General features: G+C 42.4%; 1 protein-coding gene across 10 annotated transcripts in view; it reads right to left on the bottom strand.

Moving 5' to 3' along the window:
- CPQ (carboxypeptidase Q) overlaps positions 1–17,457 on the bottom strand; it is a 501,324-nt gene that overhangs the window by 202,832 nt on the left and 281,035 nt on the right. For 8 of the 10 annotated variants that reach the window (XM_082432726.1, XM_082432732.1, XM_082432734.1 and 5 more), the window contains exon 5: positions 2,740–2,813. The exons of the other annotated variants lie outside the window; for them this stretch is intronic. In XM_082432726.1, the coding sequence (XP_082288852.1) occupies positions 2,740–2,813 (74 nt within the window). The remainder of the gene's footprint in view (positions 1–2,739; positions 2,814–17,457) is intronic. 10 annotated transcript variants of the gene reach the window in all.

The raw sequence follows: 17,457 nt of genomic DNA, 5'->3' as shown, positions 1-17,457 counted from the left end.
AATGAAGGAATGCTCAACATCCCTAATTATTAGAGAATTGCAAATGAAAACTACAATGAGTTTGATCAATGAGTTTGATCACTACCACCTCACACCAGTCAGAATGGCCATCATCAGAAAATGTACAAACAATAAATGCTGGAAAGGGTGTGGAGAAAAGGGAACCCTCTTGCACTGTTGGTGGGAATGTAAACTGATAGAGCCACTATGGAGAACAGTATGGAGGTTCCTTAAAAAACTAAAAATAGAACTACTATATGACCCAGCAATCCCACTACTGGGCATATACCCTGAGAAAACCATAATTCAAAAAGAGTCATGTACCACAATGTTCATTGCAGCACTATTTACAATAGCCAGGACATGGAAGCAACCTAAGTGTCCATTGACTGATGAATGGATAAAGAAGATGTGGCACATATATACAATGGAATACTACTCAGCCATGAAAAGAAATGAAATTGAGTTATTTGTAGTGAGGTGGATGGACCTAGAGTCAGTCATACAGAGCGAAGTAAGTCAGAAAGAGAAAAACAAATACCCAAATACCGTATGCTAACACATATATATGGAATCTAAAAAAATATATATATATATGATCATGAAGAACCTAGGGGTAGGACAGGAATGAAGACATAGATGTAGAGAATGGACTTGAGGACACAGGGAGGGGGAAGGGTAAGCTGGGATGTAGTTAGAGAGTGGCATGGACTTATATATACTACCAAATGTAAAATAGATAGCTAGTGGGAAGCAGCCGCATAGTACAGGGAGACCAGCTCGGTGCTTTGTGACCACCTAGAGGGGTGGGATAGGGAGGGTGGGAGGGAGACGCAAGAGGGAGGAGATATGGGGATATATGTATATGTATAGCTGACTCACTTTGTTATAAAGCGGAAACTAACACACCATTGTAAAGCAATTATACTCCAATAAATATGTTAAAAAAATAATTAAGTATATTACAAAAAATGCTTCACAACACCAACATACTATGTGCATTATGAAATATCTACAACAGTAGAAATTTGAAATGAGATAAACCTAAGTTTTATATTTTTTCCCAACATCCTCAAGGACCTCCTTGTACCCGCTTTGGAGACCTCTTTGCTCTCTGCCCACAATGACCTCTGCTGAACTGCAACCATGACCTCCAGGAGGGCAGGGCCCATGGATGCCTTGCTCATCCTATAATCCCCATTACCGTAGAGTACTCATTGAGTATTAGTTCCCCCTTGAGCCCTTTCCTTCCTGGGGGGCTGACACTAGACATAGGTGTTACTAGTTTCTCTGTTATCTTTAAGCAGTCTAATTCTATAACCTCTGGGAGGCACTACAGAGAACTTCTCCACCCAGTGACAGAATGACAAGCACTGGAATGTAAAGTGAGTCCCTTAGCCTAAGGCTACTGATGAAAGTGAAGGAGAATTTTTATACCCTCTAGGAAATGCAATCCATTAAACCATTAAAAAGAGGAATTTGAGGTATTTCCCCACTATCCAATGGCACTGGAAGAATTTTTAAAGTTGAAGAGTAAATACGGGAACACTGTAACCTTTCAGAAGTACAACTGTTTAAAAAGAGCATACTGGGAAGCTGCTCAAATATTCTAAAACAATGAGCAGCTTGACATTTTTCAAACAAATATTTTAAAACTCAGGTCCCCACGTGCACTGGAAATTAATGCCATTTGTTCAACAATAATAGACTTGATTCACATCCACTCTTGTACGTTGGATTATATTTGCTGATTTCATTAAACCTTCAAAAGGTTACAGCGGTTGACATATGAAAAACTCCACATCTCTAGAAGAAGGAATTCTGTCCCAGTCCTCTTTTTACAAAACCTCTCTTCAGAAAGAAATGATAAAGCACAGGACTGTTCCTCACTATCCCTGATTATATATTCAAACTTCTTTATCTACAGATATACTAACAAGGAAACAGAAACAGGTAGTCATGAACCAACTTGGGACTGAGAACAAGGCAGGTACCATGGGGAACTCCGAGAACTGCCTGAAGGGACGTTGTAGGGAGGCCCAGAGACCTGGGCTCCTCAAGCAAGGGTCACAGGATGCAAAACTGGACATGAATGAGCCCACCTCAGCACTCAACTGGTGGGACCAGGGGGCATTTTGATCATAGACAGGACTCCAGAATTCAGTACTTAGCAATGTCAACTGTCTTCCTATCTCTTCTTTCCAGAACACTAAACAAAAACACACAAACAAACAAAAAATCCTCAAAAGGGATTTCAGCAGAACCAACAGAAGCGCTGTGTAACTACAGAGAGATTGAAGTCAGCCCTTAAATATGCTTTATAAAGCTACTTGAACTGGAAAAAACTTCTTGACCATGCCAGAAACATATGATCAATGTGGGTTAAATTAGGGTTTCCATAATCGTGACAGTAATTTCTACAATAAGATCTTTAACGGTTACTAATGTACAAGACTCTCCAGCCTAAAAGGCTTAGTGACACAAATAACTATTACATTGTCAAATCCTGAGTAACAATAAAAGTCCTGGAATTAACCCCAATATGCATTAAGGGCTGCAGTTACTGTATCTGTGGCCTAGATACATTTCTGAAAAACTTCAAAAAAAAGACTACAACACTTCTCACTAGCGGTTGTGCTGTAGCCCTATAATGCCCTTTATGTATTTATTTCCTTTCTCTTTTGAAAAAGAAGGCTTCTTCAGATTCCTAGTTTCCTTAACAGTTTCATTTTAACTTACACAAACCAAGAGGGCCAGACTGCTATTCTCCAGTTGTACACGTTCCTTAACTTTCTCGTGCCTTGGTTTCTTATCTATAAAAGCAGAATAATAATAACACAAAGTATTGGTTATTATGAGGATTAGCTGAATATACACAAATCATTTAGGACAAAGCCTGGTCCATGGTAGTCAATTATCAATTATTTGTATTACTTTTATTACTTGAGTGGTTTATATAGATATATGAAAATAGGTCCAACCATGATATGGGGCAAACTTTCAAATTTTTGATAATTTACTTCCAGGTCATTCAGCTCTCCTATTTAAAATTCCAGCCTATGAGTATCTCTTATTCTACACTGGAGTACTAGAGGGCTTTCCAAAGGAACAGAATTTGGGTAGGTCTGGAAGGCTAGCGGCTTTCAACTGAAGACTCCAGCTTTCAATCATTCAAACCACAGGACAGTACATGGGTCTGGTAGGAGAGTTCCAGAAAGCAGATCTCCCATAAGTAATATATTTAATGCCCTCTCAGATAGAGTTCAACCATGTTAGATAAAAGTACATCACAGGGATTCCTGGTCCAGCTACAAGTGGTGACATTAAAAGGGTCATATTCAAAGTTACTTCCTGAATCAGAGGAAGAGCAGAAGGGAAGAGATGGTAAGAGGCACTAGGTTGGTATTTCTCTACGTGTGGTCCTCAGAATACCAGCATCAGAATCATCTATGACATCTGTAAAAATGCAGATTCCTGGGTCCCATCCTGGACCTACTGAATCTGAATCTGAGCATGGGTCCGAGGAATCTACATTTTTATTAATCACCTGGATGATCCCTGTGCATGCTAAATTTTGAGAACCAGTCCAAGAAATTCGACTCAGGTTGTGGGACTGAGCCATAAATCTGTGCTGTTGGTGAGGGATCTTCTGTGTCAACTAGAGGAACTGTGGATTGGTTGAGCTCTGGCTTACCTCTCTTACACCCCAAGAGTCCCTTTCATTTGCTTCATCCCTGCACTTATCTCAGCCTCAAACCGAGAACCCAACTCTACAAATCGAACTGGGACCAAAAGAGGCAAATGGGCAGGGCTTGCCATCCTGAGGACTTGGCCCCAACACTGACTTTGTAGTATTCCTTCCTTAATGTGGCTTCTGGCAAGATGATCAAATTTCCATTTAAAAAACAACCATATAAGTTCACGGTAAGACAGTAAGGCTTGAAAAAAAAACAAAAACAAAGAAAGAAAGAAAAAAAAAAACACTCAGCTCCTCCCTAATAGGGATGAAAGAAGAAAATGGAATATAGAAAATGTACCAAATAAAAAAATTAAAGAAAAAGAGAGAGAGAGAAAAAAAAGAAAATGTACCAAATAATTGCTTTTTGTGGTTTACTTGTGAAATCAAGTTAGGCAGTCTTTCGAAAGACAGTGTTGTATGAGGTTCTGCTAACAAGAGTAACCAAACTGTTTCTCTAAATTATAAATCAGTATATATATATATATATATATATATACTTCTATGCTATTTAGACATTGCAAAATAAGTTATCTTCTCTAGAGAAAAGGAAAAGGGGAAAGGATAAGGATAATAAAGCATTCTAGCACATATATCAACATTAAAGAAATTCAATATTTCAATAGTAGCTTGAATGGCTAAACATCTTCCTCTTTAAGTGTTAGCTACCTTATTCTCTCTTTTTATCAGTTCAGTTTTCTTGCATTTGTATTTTTTTTTAAATTAAGGGGCTTCCCTGGTGGCGCAGTGGTTGAGGATCTGCCTGCCAATGCAGAGGACACAGGTTCGAGCCCTGGTCCGGGAAGATCCCACATGCCGTGGAGCAACTGGGCCCGTGAGCCACAATTACTGAGCCTGCGCGTCTGGAGCCTGTGCTCCGCAACCAGAGAGGCCGCGATAGTGAGAGGCCCACGCACCGCGATGAAGAGTGGCCCCCGCTTGCCGCAACTAGAAAAAGCCCGTGCACAGAAACGAAGACCCAACACGGCCATAAATAAATAAATAAAATTAAAAAAAAAATTTAAATTGTTACATTTGATCCATAGGAATGAGAAGAGGACATCCGATGCACAATACATGTATAGGTGTGAAACTGTGCTTGCTCCACTACTGTGAGGGCACAGAAGGGTATTGTACACTTTCACTCCGGTAGTTTTAGAATCATGGATCTCAGTTATGCTCGTGACGTCCCTAGTAGGGCAAGGAAAACGTCACCTCCGGCAGGAGTGGAATGGGGGACCTGGAGTGGCTTGGCAAAATCTCCAGCGTCCCACAGCACGCTGGCCAGGAAAGTCTCAGTTGCGAGCATCTCAGTCACCCCGTCGACTCAACCCCATGCTGATGCTCAATCCCAACTCATTACTACTAACAGCAGCCATATTGTCCAGCGTTAAGGTACACGGCCACACTGTGGACAGGCGCCTACAGGGAAAGAACTTGTTACGGAGTGTAAACTGGGGGAGTACTTAGGCAGCTGCAAGTCTGAAGCTGATTTACATGCCAAGCCAGCCAGGACAAAAGAGGAAAGAAACTAGGGACGGAGGCAAATTCAGCTGAGCTCTGGAATGCAAATAAAGTTTACAAATGAGAAAAATGAGAAAGGTATCAAGGTTATAATAGTAAGAGTGCAAGGCCAGCACGAGTTCAGCCAATCCCAGCAGCTTGTTAAAAGCAGTTCTCCCCTACCCCACTGAATGTGCTTCCTGATTTCAAAGTTACATAAGCCCATCTTCGGCAGGCAGCACCAGCACCGCACTCCATCCACTACCCACATTCCATCCAGCTAATTAGCAAGCGCCAGACGTACTTCTATGGGAGACGGCTGAGAGCAATTTTGTAAGTCCCTGTGTTTTCATTAATGTGAATTTCTCAGCCTTTCTAGGTCAGAGAAACGCTGGGTGATTACAAGCTCTTACTTGTATGAAAAGGGGAAAAAGCATGCTGGCACATTACAAGGAGCGGAGGCCAGTTCCCAAGATTTGGGGAAAGAAGATGGAGTGCTTGAAAGAATGCAAAGGTATTTTTTCTTAAGTAAAATAAATTGATAGACTGTTTTACATCTCCCAAAGGAATCAATCAAGAGATCATGTAAGGTGCTTTGAGTATTAAGTTACAAAAGAAGACTGACTCCAGTAATTAAAGGTGGACCAGTTGATGGAAATTCAACTTCTTGTAGTTCTTCCTAAACTACGAGTGAACTGAAAACTCTTTGTAGTATTCATTCATTCATTCAACAAATGCTCAGTAAAGCCTACCTCATCCCAGGAACTGAGAGGGACTCAAGGAACACAGAGGTCGAGTTTCCTCCTTTGTGCTCCAGAAGCCATCTGCCCCCTCATTATCATCCCATTTGCAAGCTACTCAGGAATATTACTTTGTCTTTTCCACTAGATTTTTAGCCAGTCAGTTAATGAACACTTGAGGAAAGAAAGATAGAAGGGAGTGAGAGAGAGATGGAGGGAGACACAATTCCTTTCAAAAAGTACATAATCTAGTTTGCTGTGAAAGTCAAGGTGGTCTGGAGTTTCGTATAAAGGGACCACGGAGAACTGTTGGCTTTTTTTTCCCTCTTTGTGAGCTATGTCCTCCATATGGGACCAACCCTAACCTTTGGCTGATGAACCATAATTTTATGTGGAGCTCTATCAGTATCACATTCATTTTAGAGTTGGGAGGAATTAAAAAACCCATTTGGGATATTTGTTTTCAATGTATGAAACTGTGTAACTGTCAGGGAACAATGAGGGAAATCAAATAGGGCAGGAAAGGGAAAACGTTTTTTACAGAGAAAAGTAGAATTCATGTTTTAGAATAGCCAGGTTAAAAATATTTATTATGATAACAGAGTCAGGCTCTCATTACACTTTCACTTGGCATCCCTGAAAAAAGTATTAGTGGTTAAAATTAAGACACCTGAAATTACCAAGCATTGGGGAAGACAGGGAACAGCCAGAACTCTACGTACTTCTGGTGGGAATGTAAATTGGCACAATCCCATTGAAAACAATTTGGCATCACCTAGCAAAGCTGAATATGTGTAAACCCCTTGACCCAGAAATTCCACTCCTAGGTATATGCCCTAGAGCAACTTTTGCACGTATGTGCCAAGAGACATGGACAAAAATATGTTCATAAACTGCACTGTTTGAAACAGCAAAAACTGGAATCAACCCAAAAGTCCATCAACAGTCAAATGGGGCGGTAAGCTGTGGCATAGTCACACAATGAAGTATTATAAAATGTGAAAATAAATGAAGCACAGCTGCACACATCAAAATGCATGCTATGCTTTTAAAAAAGCGAATTATGGAAGACTACATACAATTAAACTAGTTTTATAGAGCTTTTAAAAAAGCAAAACTATATAATATATTGTTTAGAGATACATATATGGGAAACCTATTTTAAAAAACATAAAAGGATTAACACAAAAAATCCAGACTAGCATTTGCAGGGTGAGGGGACACAGAGAGACCCTAGGAGTGGAGCCCAAGGTAGAGTCAATGGGACTAGTGATGTTAGGTTGAGATCATTTCATTATACAGATGATCGTTTCATTATTAGGCTTCACAGTGTACACAGATGATACGTATTCTGTTGTACAGATCAACTGCGACATATATAAAATATTTAAATTCTGGTATATCATATGATGAAATACTACACAGCCATGAAAATAAGTTAATTAGATCCACATGTTCTGATAGGAAAAGATCAAGACAAATTGTTTAGGTTAACAAAAGACCAAGACAGAACAATACCATAGTACACTCCCATTTCTGTAACAAGTTAGCCAAGATATTAAAAGCTCATATAACTATGTGATGAGTATATATTTGTACTGAATATACAACTTCTGCTTGGCCCTCCAACCCACCCTCCACCCTGCACTCTGACTGAGGAGGTTGACCTAGATGGACCGACCCCATCAATCAGTTTTCCTGCTCCCTGGCTGGCTTCCCATAGGGTTCAGTCAACAGGGAGCTTCAGCAGGAGAATGGAGGGAGGGAAAAGAGGGAGGTCAGTGTGCTTATTCCCAGCTACCTCCCTGTAGGTGTGGCCGCATCCCTCCACCAAAGGTCTCAGCACCATCAGAGGGTCCTTTCTGCAGCATGTTCCCTGTGTCCAGGTATCCATGAAACTCCCTCCCTGTGCCCTTTCAGGGCTAGGGATAGTAAACACTGTCTCTTGTGGCTTCCCTCCACCATCTCACACTTGGTAAATAGTCCCTTTATTAGACTCAAATTATCCTAATTTGATTCCACCATCTGTTTCCTGCTGGGACCCCAATTGATACAATTATACATGGATATACAAGCATAGGAAAAGGACTAGAAATATACACAAGAAAGGTAATCAGTGGTTAACACTGGTGAAAGAAGCTAGAATTAGAGGAAGAAGGAAACACTAAGGTTTTGGCCTTTATATTTTTGTATTGTGTAACATTTCTAAGAGGCAAATATTCATGTATTTGAGCAAAACAAATTTTACAAGTACCAGAAAAAATAATGTTTTAAATGCAAAGCTGGGCAGTTTAGTTAAAGGACCAAATCAGGTCCCTTCATCTCTACATCCCTGGTCCCCAGCACAGTGCCAGCCACACAGTAGGTGCTGATAAGAAATGCTGACACTGTAACCCAGTGAACCTTAGAACTAAAGGATTTCTCAGAAGCAAGGTTAGCTTCTATGGAGTTAAGTAATAAAAGGGAAAGGATAAACACCTGCTAGAGTAGCTCCACACAGGCTTCCTAGAGGCGTGGGTAATGGGGGCCCCAATGACTATAGGTGCAGGCAACAACTGGGCTATGAGCCTGGTTCCTGGCCTGCACGGTGTGCCCACGGCTGAGGCCCCAGGCCCTCTGCACTGAGCTGGGCATGAGAATTGCACTAACCATGCTTATGGAGGTGTCTCTCCAAGGCCAGACAGACTTCAGTACTACTATCTCCCCTCTTGGTACCCAGGGCCTGGATGCTTCTCTGGACTATGAACTCTGTGGTTGAACCCTTTGGCTACCAGGCTATGACCACTAGACTGGATGCCATCTGGGCAGCTGAGGCTGCGGGTGGCCACCAACACCTGTCTGAGGCCAGGAAGGAGATTAAACCCAGGTCCAGGCTCCCCCCAGGCTGGCCCACTCAGCCATAGAAAACCAGGTCTGGTTAACTCAGATTGTCCTTCAAAACTCAGTTCCTCTGAGAAGTCTTTCCTGATTCCCTGAATTTGAGTTAAGTGCTTTCCTTCTTAAATGGTCCATAGATACTGTGTACTTCCTCTGTCATAATATTTTTTATACTATTGAAATACTGAAATCACCCATTTACCTGTGTGTCTCTCTCACTAAAGTACAAGCTCTGAGGACAGGGGCTGAGTCTTAGTCACCTCTGTATCATAAGGGACACTGACATAGAGTAGGGATTCAGCAAATACTGGAAGGGAAAAAAAAAAAAAAGGAAGAAGGAAGAGAGGGAGTGAGGAAACTAAGGAAGGAAGGGAGGGAGGGAGGAAAAAAAGAAACCACACGCTGCGGGATCCACAGATATGACAACGCAAAATAGATCACCCTGTTTTGCCTACTTTGATGACTTAAAGCAATGGATATTCAAGAGTCCCTGTAAAGATGAAGTCGTTGATTTATCACATCCTTCTGAGAACCTCCCTTCCACCAATTACTGTGCTAGGGGCCAGTGATATAATGGTGAGAAGAAAACAGATCATAGACCCTTACTCACCCCCTACCCCCACGCACATATGTGGGGATATTTTGTTTTTCAAACTTCTGATGTTTCTAAATGTTCTGAAATATTTTCCAAAGGTCTCTTGAGATCTTTGGAGTATTTAGATATTTCTGCATATTTCTAATAATAGTTTTCAGGCAAGAGACTTTGTGAGTTAATTAGCATTAGGTATAGCTATCAGAGACCTGTACTGGTTCCTCTGTGCCAAATTATCTCAAGAATTCTTTGCCAAAGAAACAAAAATGAATGTTGAACTTTGGCCCCCCTCTGTCTTTCTGATGGCTTTACAGAATTCTGTGGTATTTGAAAAGCATCAGGAAAAGTAAATAATGAAGGTTTGGTGTTCCTTTTTTAAACACAAATGAACCCCTTAGGCAAATAAGTCAGAAATCATATGAGAACATTAGGAATTAAAACAGACTTGAAAATGATTTCTAAAAGACCTTAGGTAAAATTCTATTCAATTCCATCCAGAAATACTGCATTAGTCCCACCACATTGATCAATGCTACCTTCTGATTGCCCCTCACCACCCTTACCTCCTTCTAATATGTACCCATTGCCACAATGCATCAGGCAGAGAGAATGCAAGAACTTCATTCTTAACAAACAGGTCCAAGGTTTTCTCCAAGCACATGAGAAGTGTACCAAAGGACCATGAAAAGGAGAGAAAGAATAAAAACAACACACAAAATTATAATTTTCTATTGGATGTTCACTACTCGACTTGGGTTCATAAGACATTGGCCATGCTCATTAGAGAGGTAAGCAATACATGCTAGGAAAAGAGGTAGAACAAGCTGGGATGCACAGTCGACTTTCAGTTATCCACATGTGGTTAACCAGTGGAGACCTTTCCATCTCAGGCTGATTTCCTGGGCCACTATCAGGATAAGACTTTTAAGTGGATAGAGTAGATAGTTACTTTGTCCTATGATTTGGGAGATCCTGAAAAATCCTAAAATCCAAACTCTCCATCTTCTCCAACCCCCTCACGGCCCTTTCCATGGTACACAAAATTCCCATGTTATACACATTAAAACACTGACAGGCCTTCACAAGAAGGCAAACTCTACCAGGGAGATAAAACCTTAAACCGTTATCAGCCCGTGGTTGGTTATGTGGCTGATGTATAGGTGGGCTCACACACGCTAGCTCAACATCCATCTCCCCTGCTTTTGAAAACGGAAACCTGGTTTTGTCCTGGGAACCATCTCTTCCCCACTCTCAGTCCATGGTCTGGGTGAAACCGACCGTGACCCCTGGCTCCGGTACAGCACCCTAGCGAGTGCTGAACAACCGCAGACCTACAACCCCCCATCACAGTGAAAGGAGGCAAATGACTCAAGTCAAACTAATGCAAGTTCTATCCAGGACTTCTGCCAGAAAAAAAAAATGTCCCCATTTCTTTTAGGATGCTGAAATGGTAGAATATAAGCCTGGTGCTATTAAGGCCTTTGGGACCCCATTTCTCAGTTTGCCTGAGAATGAAGCATACCAAAAAAAGTAGAGCAAACACCTGATATATTCTAGAAACCTGGGTTCAGCCCTACAAAAATTCTTTAGTTACACGAGCCATGACATTGCCCTCTTATTAAACCAGTCTCACTAAGTTTCTGAAACTTAAAACTCCAAGAGTTCTGATTCATACATAGGTATTGATGCCCTAATCAGAATGCATGGTGGAGAAAAATGCAGGCCGCAGAGTGGAAGGAAAAGAACGTAACTGGAGATCACAAAGATCTGGCTCTGTCCCTAAATACTTAACGTTGGGCACGTCCCTTCATAAAAACAATGGGGTGGGGTGCATGATACTGAACTCTAAGCTCCCTTTAAGCTTTGACATACCATGATTACAGACATACTTCTGAGAGTGGGGAGAAGAACCAGAGAAAGGCATACTTTGCATGCTTGCAAAGGGAGGTGGGAGTCGGGGGCTTGTTTAGCTGAGCTAATGGGGACCCACAGGCAAGGAAGATGGGTTGCTGACAGGAAAATGAATGATCGTGCAACAAACTTCAATAACTTGACAATTTTGCCTGAACCAGTCCTGACTATCAAAGAAAGAAACTTCTGAGTCAAAGTCAAGACCTGTGTATTAACCATTCCCTCCAGGAGTAAGGCTGCCCTAGAGGTTAGGAGATGAAGGCTGTGGCTGCCACACTGATGTGGGATTGGGCCCTTTTTGCTCCATTGAGACCCTGCCAGGAACACCCTCTTCACCTAGCACTTCCTGTCTGAAGCCTACCCGACCTTCGGCACCCAGCCCAAGGCTCTTCTCCTCCACGAAGCCCCCTGCAGCGTTGCTTCACGCAGTGATCTCTCTGTGGTCCTTAATCCTAGGTCACTTGTTATGTGTTCCTCTCACTTAAAAATTACCTGATTTGTGGATGGGCCTTTCTGCAATGATGGGAGACCCCAGAGGATGCCAGAGACAACATGCCCCCCAGTGACAGATGCTGGGTGAGAACTTAGGTCCCCAGCCTCCACATTCAGAGCTCTTCCCTCCACATCCACCAATGACACCTACTGCTGCCTTCTCCTCCTCTTGCTGCCTTTTCACTGAATGTTCACTTCAACCCTGCTGCCCCTGCAACTTCTTCCTGAATGCCTCCTGTGTATGAGGCACTGTGTTAGGTTGCTTGTGAACATTTTCTGTAATCATCACAACCATTCTGGAAGTACACATCACCAGTCCCATTTCAGACACGAGGCACAGGAAGGCTGAGTGACTTGTCCAAGAGCACAGAGCCAAGAACAGGAAGGGCTAGGATTTCAAATCAGGACTATCTAGTCGTGAGGCCATTTTTTTCCCTCTCTATCATCATCATCACCACCAACACCACATTAGCATCACTGGTACTTAGCAAAGAGCAGCTAAAGATATTACTTTAAATCCTCCCTGCCTTGCCACGTGGATATTAATCTTATTTTCCAGATGAAGTCACTTCCTCCAGGAAGCCACTGCTGACCACCACCTCTAGTTGAGCTTAGCGTCCCTCCTAAGTGCTTCTCTTCCATCCTATGCTTCCTCTCTGTTTTTAGCATTTAGCTACTGCCTTGAAAATCTCAGCTTTCTGTCTCCTCCACCGAATTAAAAGCACCTTGGAGGCAGGGACAATGTCTTGTCAGTTGCTTATTCAGTAGATAATTGTTGAATAAATAAGGTTGACAAAAGTTGACAAGAAGCCTCTGCTGATGGTACAGAACACTTTCCATTTCACCCCGGCCCCTCCCCCCACTCACTACAGGAGGGCACGTTCACTGCCATGCAGAGCAAGAACAAACTGGCCCTGGGCTGCCAAGAACAGCAGCATCAAGGGAAAATTCTCTCCCTGTGACTGAGGCTACACAATTGGCATTTTCTCACCAAATCTGGTGTTCATGACTTTGCTGGGGCCTAGTCAAAGACAAATCAAAGCTACTTCCAAGAGACAGATGGCAAAAGAGCATAACCTGAGCCAGACCTTTCAAACCACCAATTCCCCATGGCAAGAGCTTTTGGGGGCTCTTTGCAAACATCCAGTGGTCCCCACTGAGCCATGCAGAAGGACTCTACAATCTGAAAGAGTTGACAAAAATCATCTCTTTAATCTATTGTGGCAATTTTTAAAGAATAAACCAATCACCCATCAGCGAGAAATCAGTGGTTGCTGGAGGGTGGTGTGAACATTTTTAGAAAGGCCTTAATACCCTCTTACATGCATTCAGAATCACGGCCTTAAACCCCTATTCCACAGACACCTCCTTTCACCATGAGCAGTCATTCATCTAACCAGTAGTTACTGCATATCTGTTTGGAATCAAGCACTCTCCTAGACGCTGGAGAGGTAAGGGTGAACAGATGAAACCTGGTATCACAAATGAGCTCTTACCTGGAAGAGGCTGCTCATCAGACCATTTGCACTCACTGGAGTCAAAGCACAGACAATTCCTTTATCAAATAAACTAATGGTTCTTTTGGAAAGCAGGACCAAGGGGGAACTGGACCAGGACAGTACAGTCACCCCTCTGTATCCATGGGTGGCTTGTCTTTTTTCTGATTTTTTTGTGTGTGTGTGGTTTTCTAAAATGTTTGAAATTTATTCTGATTAAAAATAATTTTTAAAAAAGAAACATTGAGAAAAGTTAGGGAGTAATAGAAAATCCAGAATAAAAAATCTCAGGTTTCCTCTCCAGAGAAGTTACTGATTAACTAGAGGGAAAGAGTCCACAGAGATCCATAAATATCATTCAAGGCAAGAGGACTAAACTAATACCAGGAAGACCTTGGTCTACGCAACCAAGGTCTAAAACCTTTCACCATACCAAGATACAATCTGGTACCTCTTCTCCTGTCAGCTCTACCAAACGAGGCACCTTCTATTTGGAGCGGTTGTGCTCATAGAACTCTTTTTGCAGCTGGGAGAAATTGGGTGTGTAGGGTCAGGGGAGAGGGAAAAGCAGTAGTCCTAAAGTTTAGTCCCAGGGCTCAGTGATGCAAAGCTATGGAATAGCTGTATGTGCTTAAGGTAGGGACTCCAGTCGAAGAAAGGGAGGACTTAACAGAAGCCAGCTAAGCCAGTGGTAGCCTCCTATGCATTCCTCCTGACATGTCTGTTCCTTCTCTGAAGGCCAAGCTTCACCCAGCCCCGGTGATCACAAGTTGGTAAATAAAACAGGAGCAGAAGAAAGAGTGGGACTATAATAAAAACAAACAACAACAACAAAAACCAACAGTGTTGTGGAAAGTGTATGGCAATTTCTCTGGGGCTACCATAAAACTACAGAACCAAAACTTCACTTTTGCCAAAACTTCTTTAGATGAGAAGGAGACGCATTTGTCCATTGTGGCACAACAGAAAAGCTAAAGAGAAGCAAAAAGAAAGGAAGATGGCAATGAAGTCATTTTACCTATTTCGAATTTGAACCCAGCATGGCTGCTATAAGGCAAAAGGCCAGACCAGCATTGCTGAACGTTGGACAATAGCCTTGATCTCTGGAATACTCCATAAGTGAAAGCCCGTCACCTCCTAGCCAATAACACGATCTTTGCTTCAACAAATCCTTTGTGGGGAAGAGGGGGGGAGAGAGGCCAGAGCCTGAATGTGTGTCTGATGAAAGGCTAATGTGGCCTTTGGTGGGCACACAGCCACTGACAGGAAAGGGGGAAAGAACACTCTTGGTTTTCCCCTTGTCCCTCTGCCTTGGATATTCAGCACTGTTTGGGGACTAGCACCCAGGGAGCTGATGCAAAGGAGGTTGCAAGACTTAGCACACTGGTGTTGATCTTTGCCATGTGAATGTCTCTCTGTGGGACAAACATCTCCCTCCTCCCACAGAGTTGACAGACACAAGTCCAAGGAGACTATAAATCTGTCTGACATTCTAACTGCCCATCAGAATTCTTTCCTTATCTTGGAGTCCAGCCAACTATAATGATCTCCATTCCTACCCTTTGGCCAGATGGTCAAATGACATGTCTGTTGGTGCTCCTGTGAAGCCAGCTGGCATTGTCCTCTGCATTCTGCAGACCTGAACAGTCAACATCGGGAACCAGGAGGGCAATGAAGGCTTTGCATCTAACCACTGGGAAATGGGCGCATGCAAGCTATATCTCCAGTAAAATAGATGGTTAAAACTAAAAATCTCCAAAGAATACCATTCTTACTGCCAGAGAGAGAACTTATTGGTAATTGTGTTTGTGAGGGTTCAACTTACACTTTAGAAACAGCTAGGCAAAGAATCAAACCTCTGAAACAGTAATTCTATGGACTTCAATGCGGAGCCAGCAAGCGAGAGAGATTCTCTATTCCAAACAAACTCTGCACAAGTGAACAGGATTAACATTTCAATATGTCCAAAAAAATCACTCCCTCTATATATTTTAAAAATGTAACAGTTCTCTTAACTCCTCATCCAATGAAGATATAAGGAGTTCCAATTGCTAGCCATCTGCTGAGCTAAAAGAAATATGTGTCCCTCTTTGCTCTGTGACTTTCTATGTATTTGATTCCTTGATCTTGGGCTCATGTGAAGCTGAAGCCTCTTAAGGAGAGAAGATAACACTGTATTTTCCCTGTTCATTTCTGTTGTCATAGAAACCCCTATAGTTTCTGAATACGTTTCAGGAAACCTATATCTCCCTCTTGATCTCGTAGCAGTGAAGTTCGGAAAGGAAAAGCTTTCTCCCCTCTTGGTTTTTGACTACTCCAGCTGAGGGTGTTCCTTGATATCCCTCCTGACCTGAACACAGTGCCCCTTGAGTTCTCAGAACACAGAAAAGGCTGTTTTCAAAGCATAGCAATTTGTAAAGCAACTTTTGCCTCTGAGACACAGACCTAAGTGAATTCTCTACCCACATTTTTCAGTGGATGCTTTCAGTTGGAAGCAAGCACGAGTAACTGTATCTGAGTATAACTCATTTGTGTGCTTATACACACACTCCTGAAAATTAGAGAATAGAGTGAAAGTACATTTTCAACCCAAACTCTACAGTGTAAAGACAGATGTAGGAAAAATTAAGCATGTTTCAGAGAGAGAGTCAGAATTGGTGAGAAGCCATGCTTTGAACCATGCTGAAGAAATCTGCAGGAATATCCACTTGGATTTCTGAAATTAAGCCAAAGAGGGGTAACCTGAGAGGGGACTGCATTCCGATTCTCTAGGATGGGACCTGAGAAACTGGCATTCGGGGAAGCATACAAGCAAGCCTAGAAAGACAAGCATTTTTGTTTACTCTCATAAAGCAGGTCAAAAGAGCCCCGAGCACAACTTCTTTACAGAATGACATGCCACGTTCAAGCAAAGCAAAACATCCTACCTGCTACATTCCTTCCAATACAACAGGTCACCTCAGTAAGGCCTTCCTCATGGGAACAAAACGAATGTTACACATTTTACTTCTTTGCCTTGGAAAGGTTCTCTCTAGGAAGTCTTAGTCCCCTGGCCCTCCCCAATAAACAGAAAGAAAGAGCGCACTTGGGATTTTAAACTGTCACTCGTTTAGGTCAGAATGATCTTCCATCATTCAAAAGGCTGCACAAGCTCTAAGATAAATGCTTGTTAAGAGTTCATTACAAAGTCATGCCCCAAAATGAGGTTGGAAGGGGAGAGCATCTTCTCACTGGGAATAAACTATAAGAAAAATACAGGTTTTGAAATAATCCACAATTCCTTGAAAGCGACCTGGATTGAAGTTTGGTTTTTGTTTGTTTTCAGACTCAGCAGAAAGCCTTCAGGCCCTGGACTCCTCAAATTAAAATCAGACACCAATCCAAGCAAATTGTTTCTTCTGACTTGCCGCCCTCGGATTTGGAGTATAATTTCCCTTCATCAGGGCCTGAACTTCAGAAGCCCATCTTGCAAGCAGCTTTCAGCCCACAAACAAAGTGAAGAGACTCCTGCTTTTCAGCAGGAGAGTCAGTGATGTAGAGAGCCTGGGGGTTCTTCGGAGCACAGCCCGGGTGGGTGCAGTCTAAACGCTGCGCTGTTTGCTGTCTGCTCAGGCACTGCAGAGTACACAGGTAAACTGCTTACCCATGTCTGCCCGTTCAGAATACCATAGTCAGGAAAACCTGATTAAGAGGCCTGTAGCCGGCCAACAGATAAACATCTGATAAACATGCATCGCCCACAAATCACAGGGCTGTGTATCTGAGGAAACACACAAGGCCAGCACCTCTCTCTCTCTCTCATGTAATCCTCTCTTATACCAAGACCTAATTTTTGGCTTATTCTTAATTCAAAGTAGGCAAGCACTAGACAGCTCATACGAAAGAAACGTTAACCCCTGAATATTGAATTTCCTGACAACTGATTTATGCCACCATGCCAATGTTAACTCCATTTAATTTAATTGCTTTGGTTTACGTTCTTTTCAAAAGCACAAAGGAGGCAGGTTATTAGTGCATAGATGCTCCAGGGTTTGAAACTGAAAGAGCACTTTTCGCTCACTCCCTGTCTTATGATATTAGAAAATGCTTCCTGAGAAAAAGAGATGGGTA

This window comes from Balaenoptera physalus (genome assembly GCF_965194825.1).
Source record: "Balaenoptera physalus genome assembly, chromosome: 17".
NCBI lineage: Eukaryota > Metazoa > Chordata > Mammalia > Artiodactyla > Balaenopteridae > Balaenoptera > Balaenoptera physalus.
Note: the sequence above shows the minus strand (reverse complement) of the source record. Positions and strands in the feature narration are given on the sequence as shown.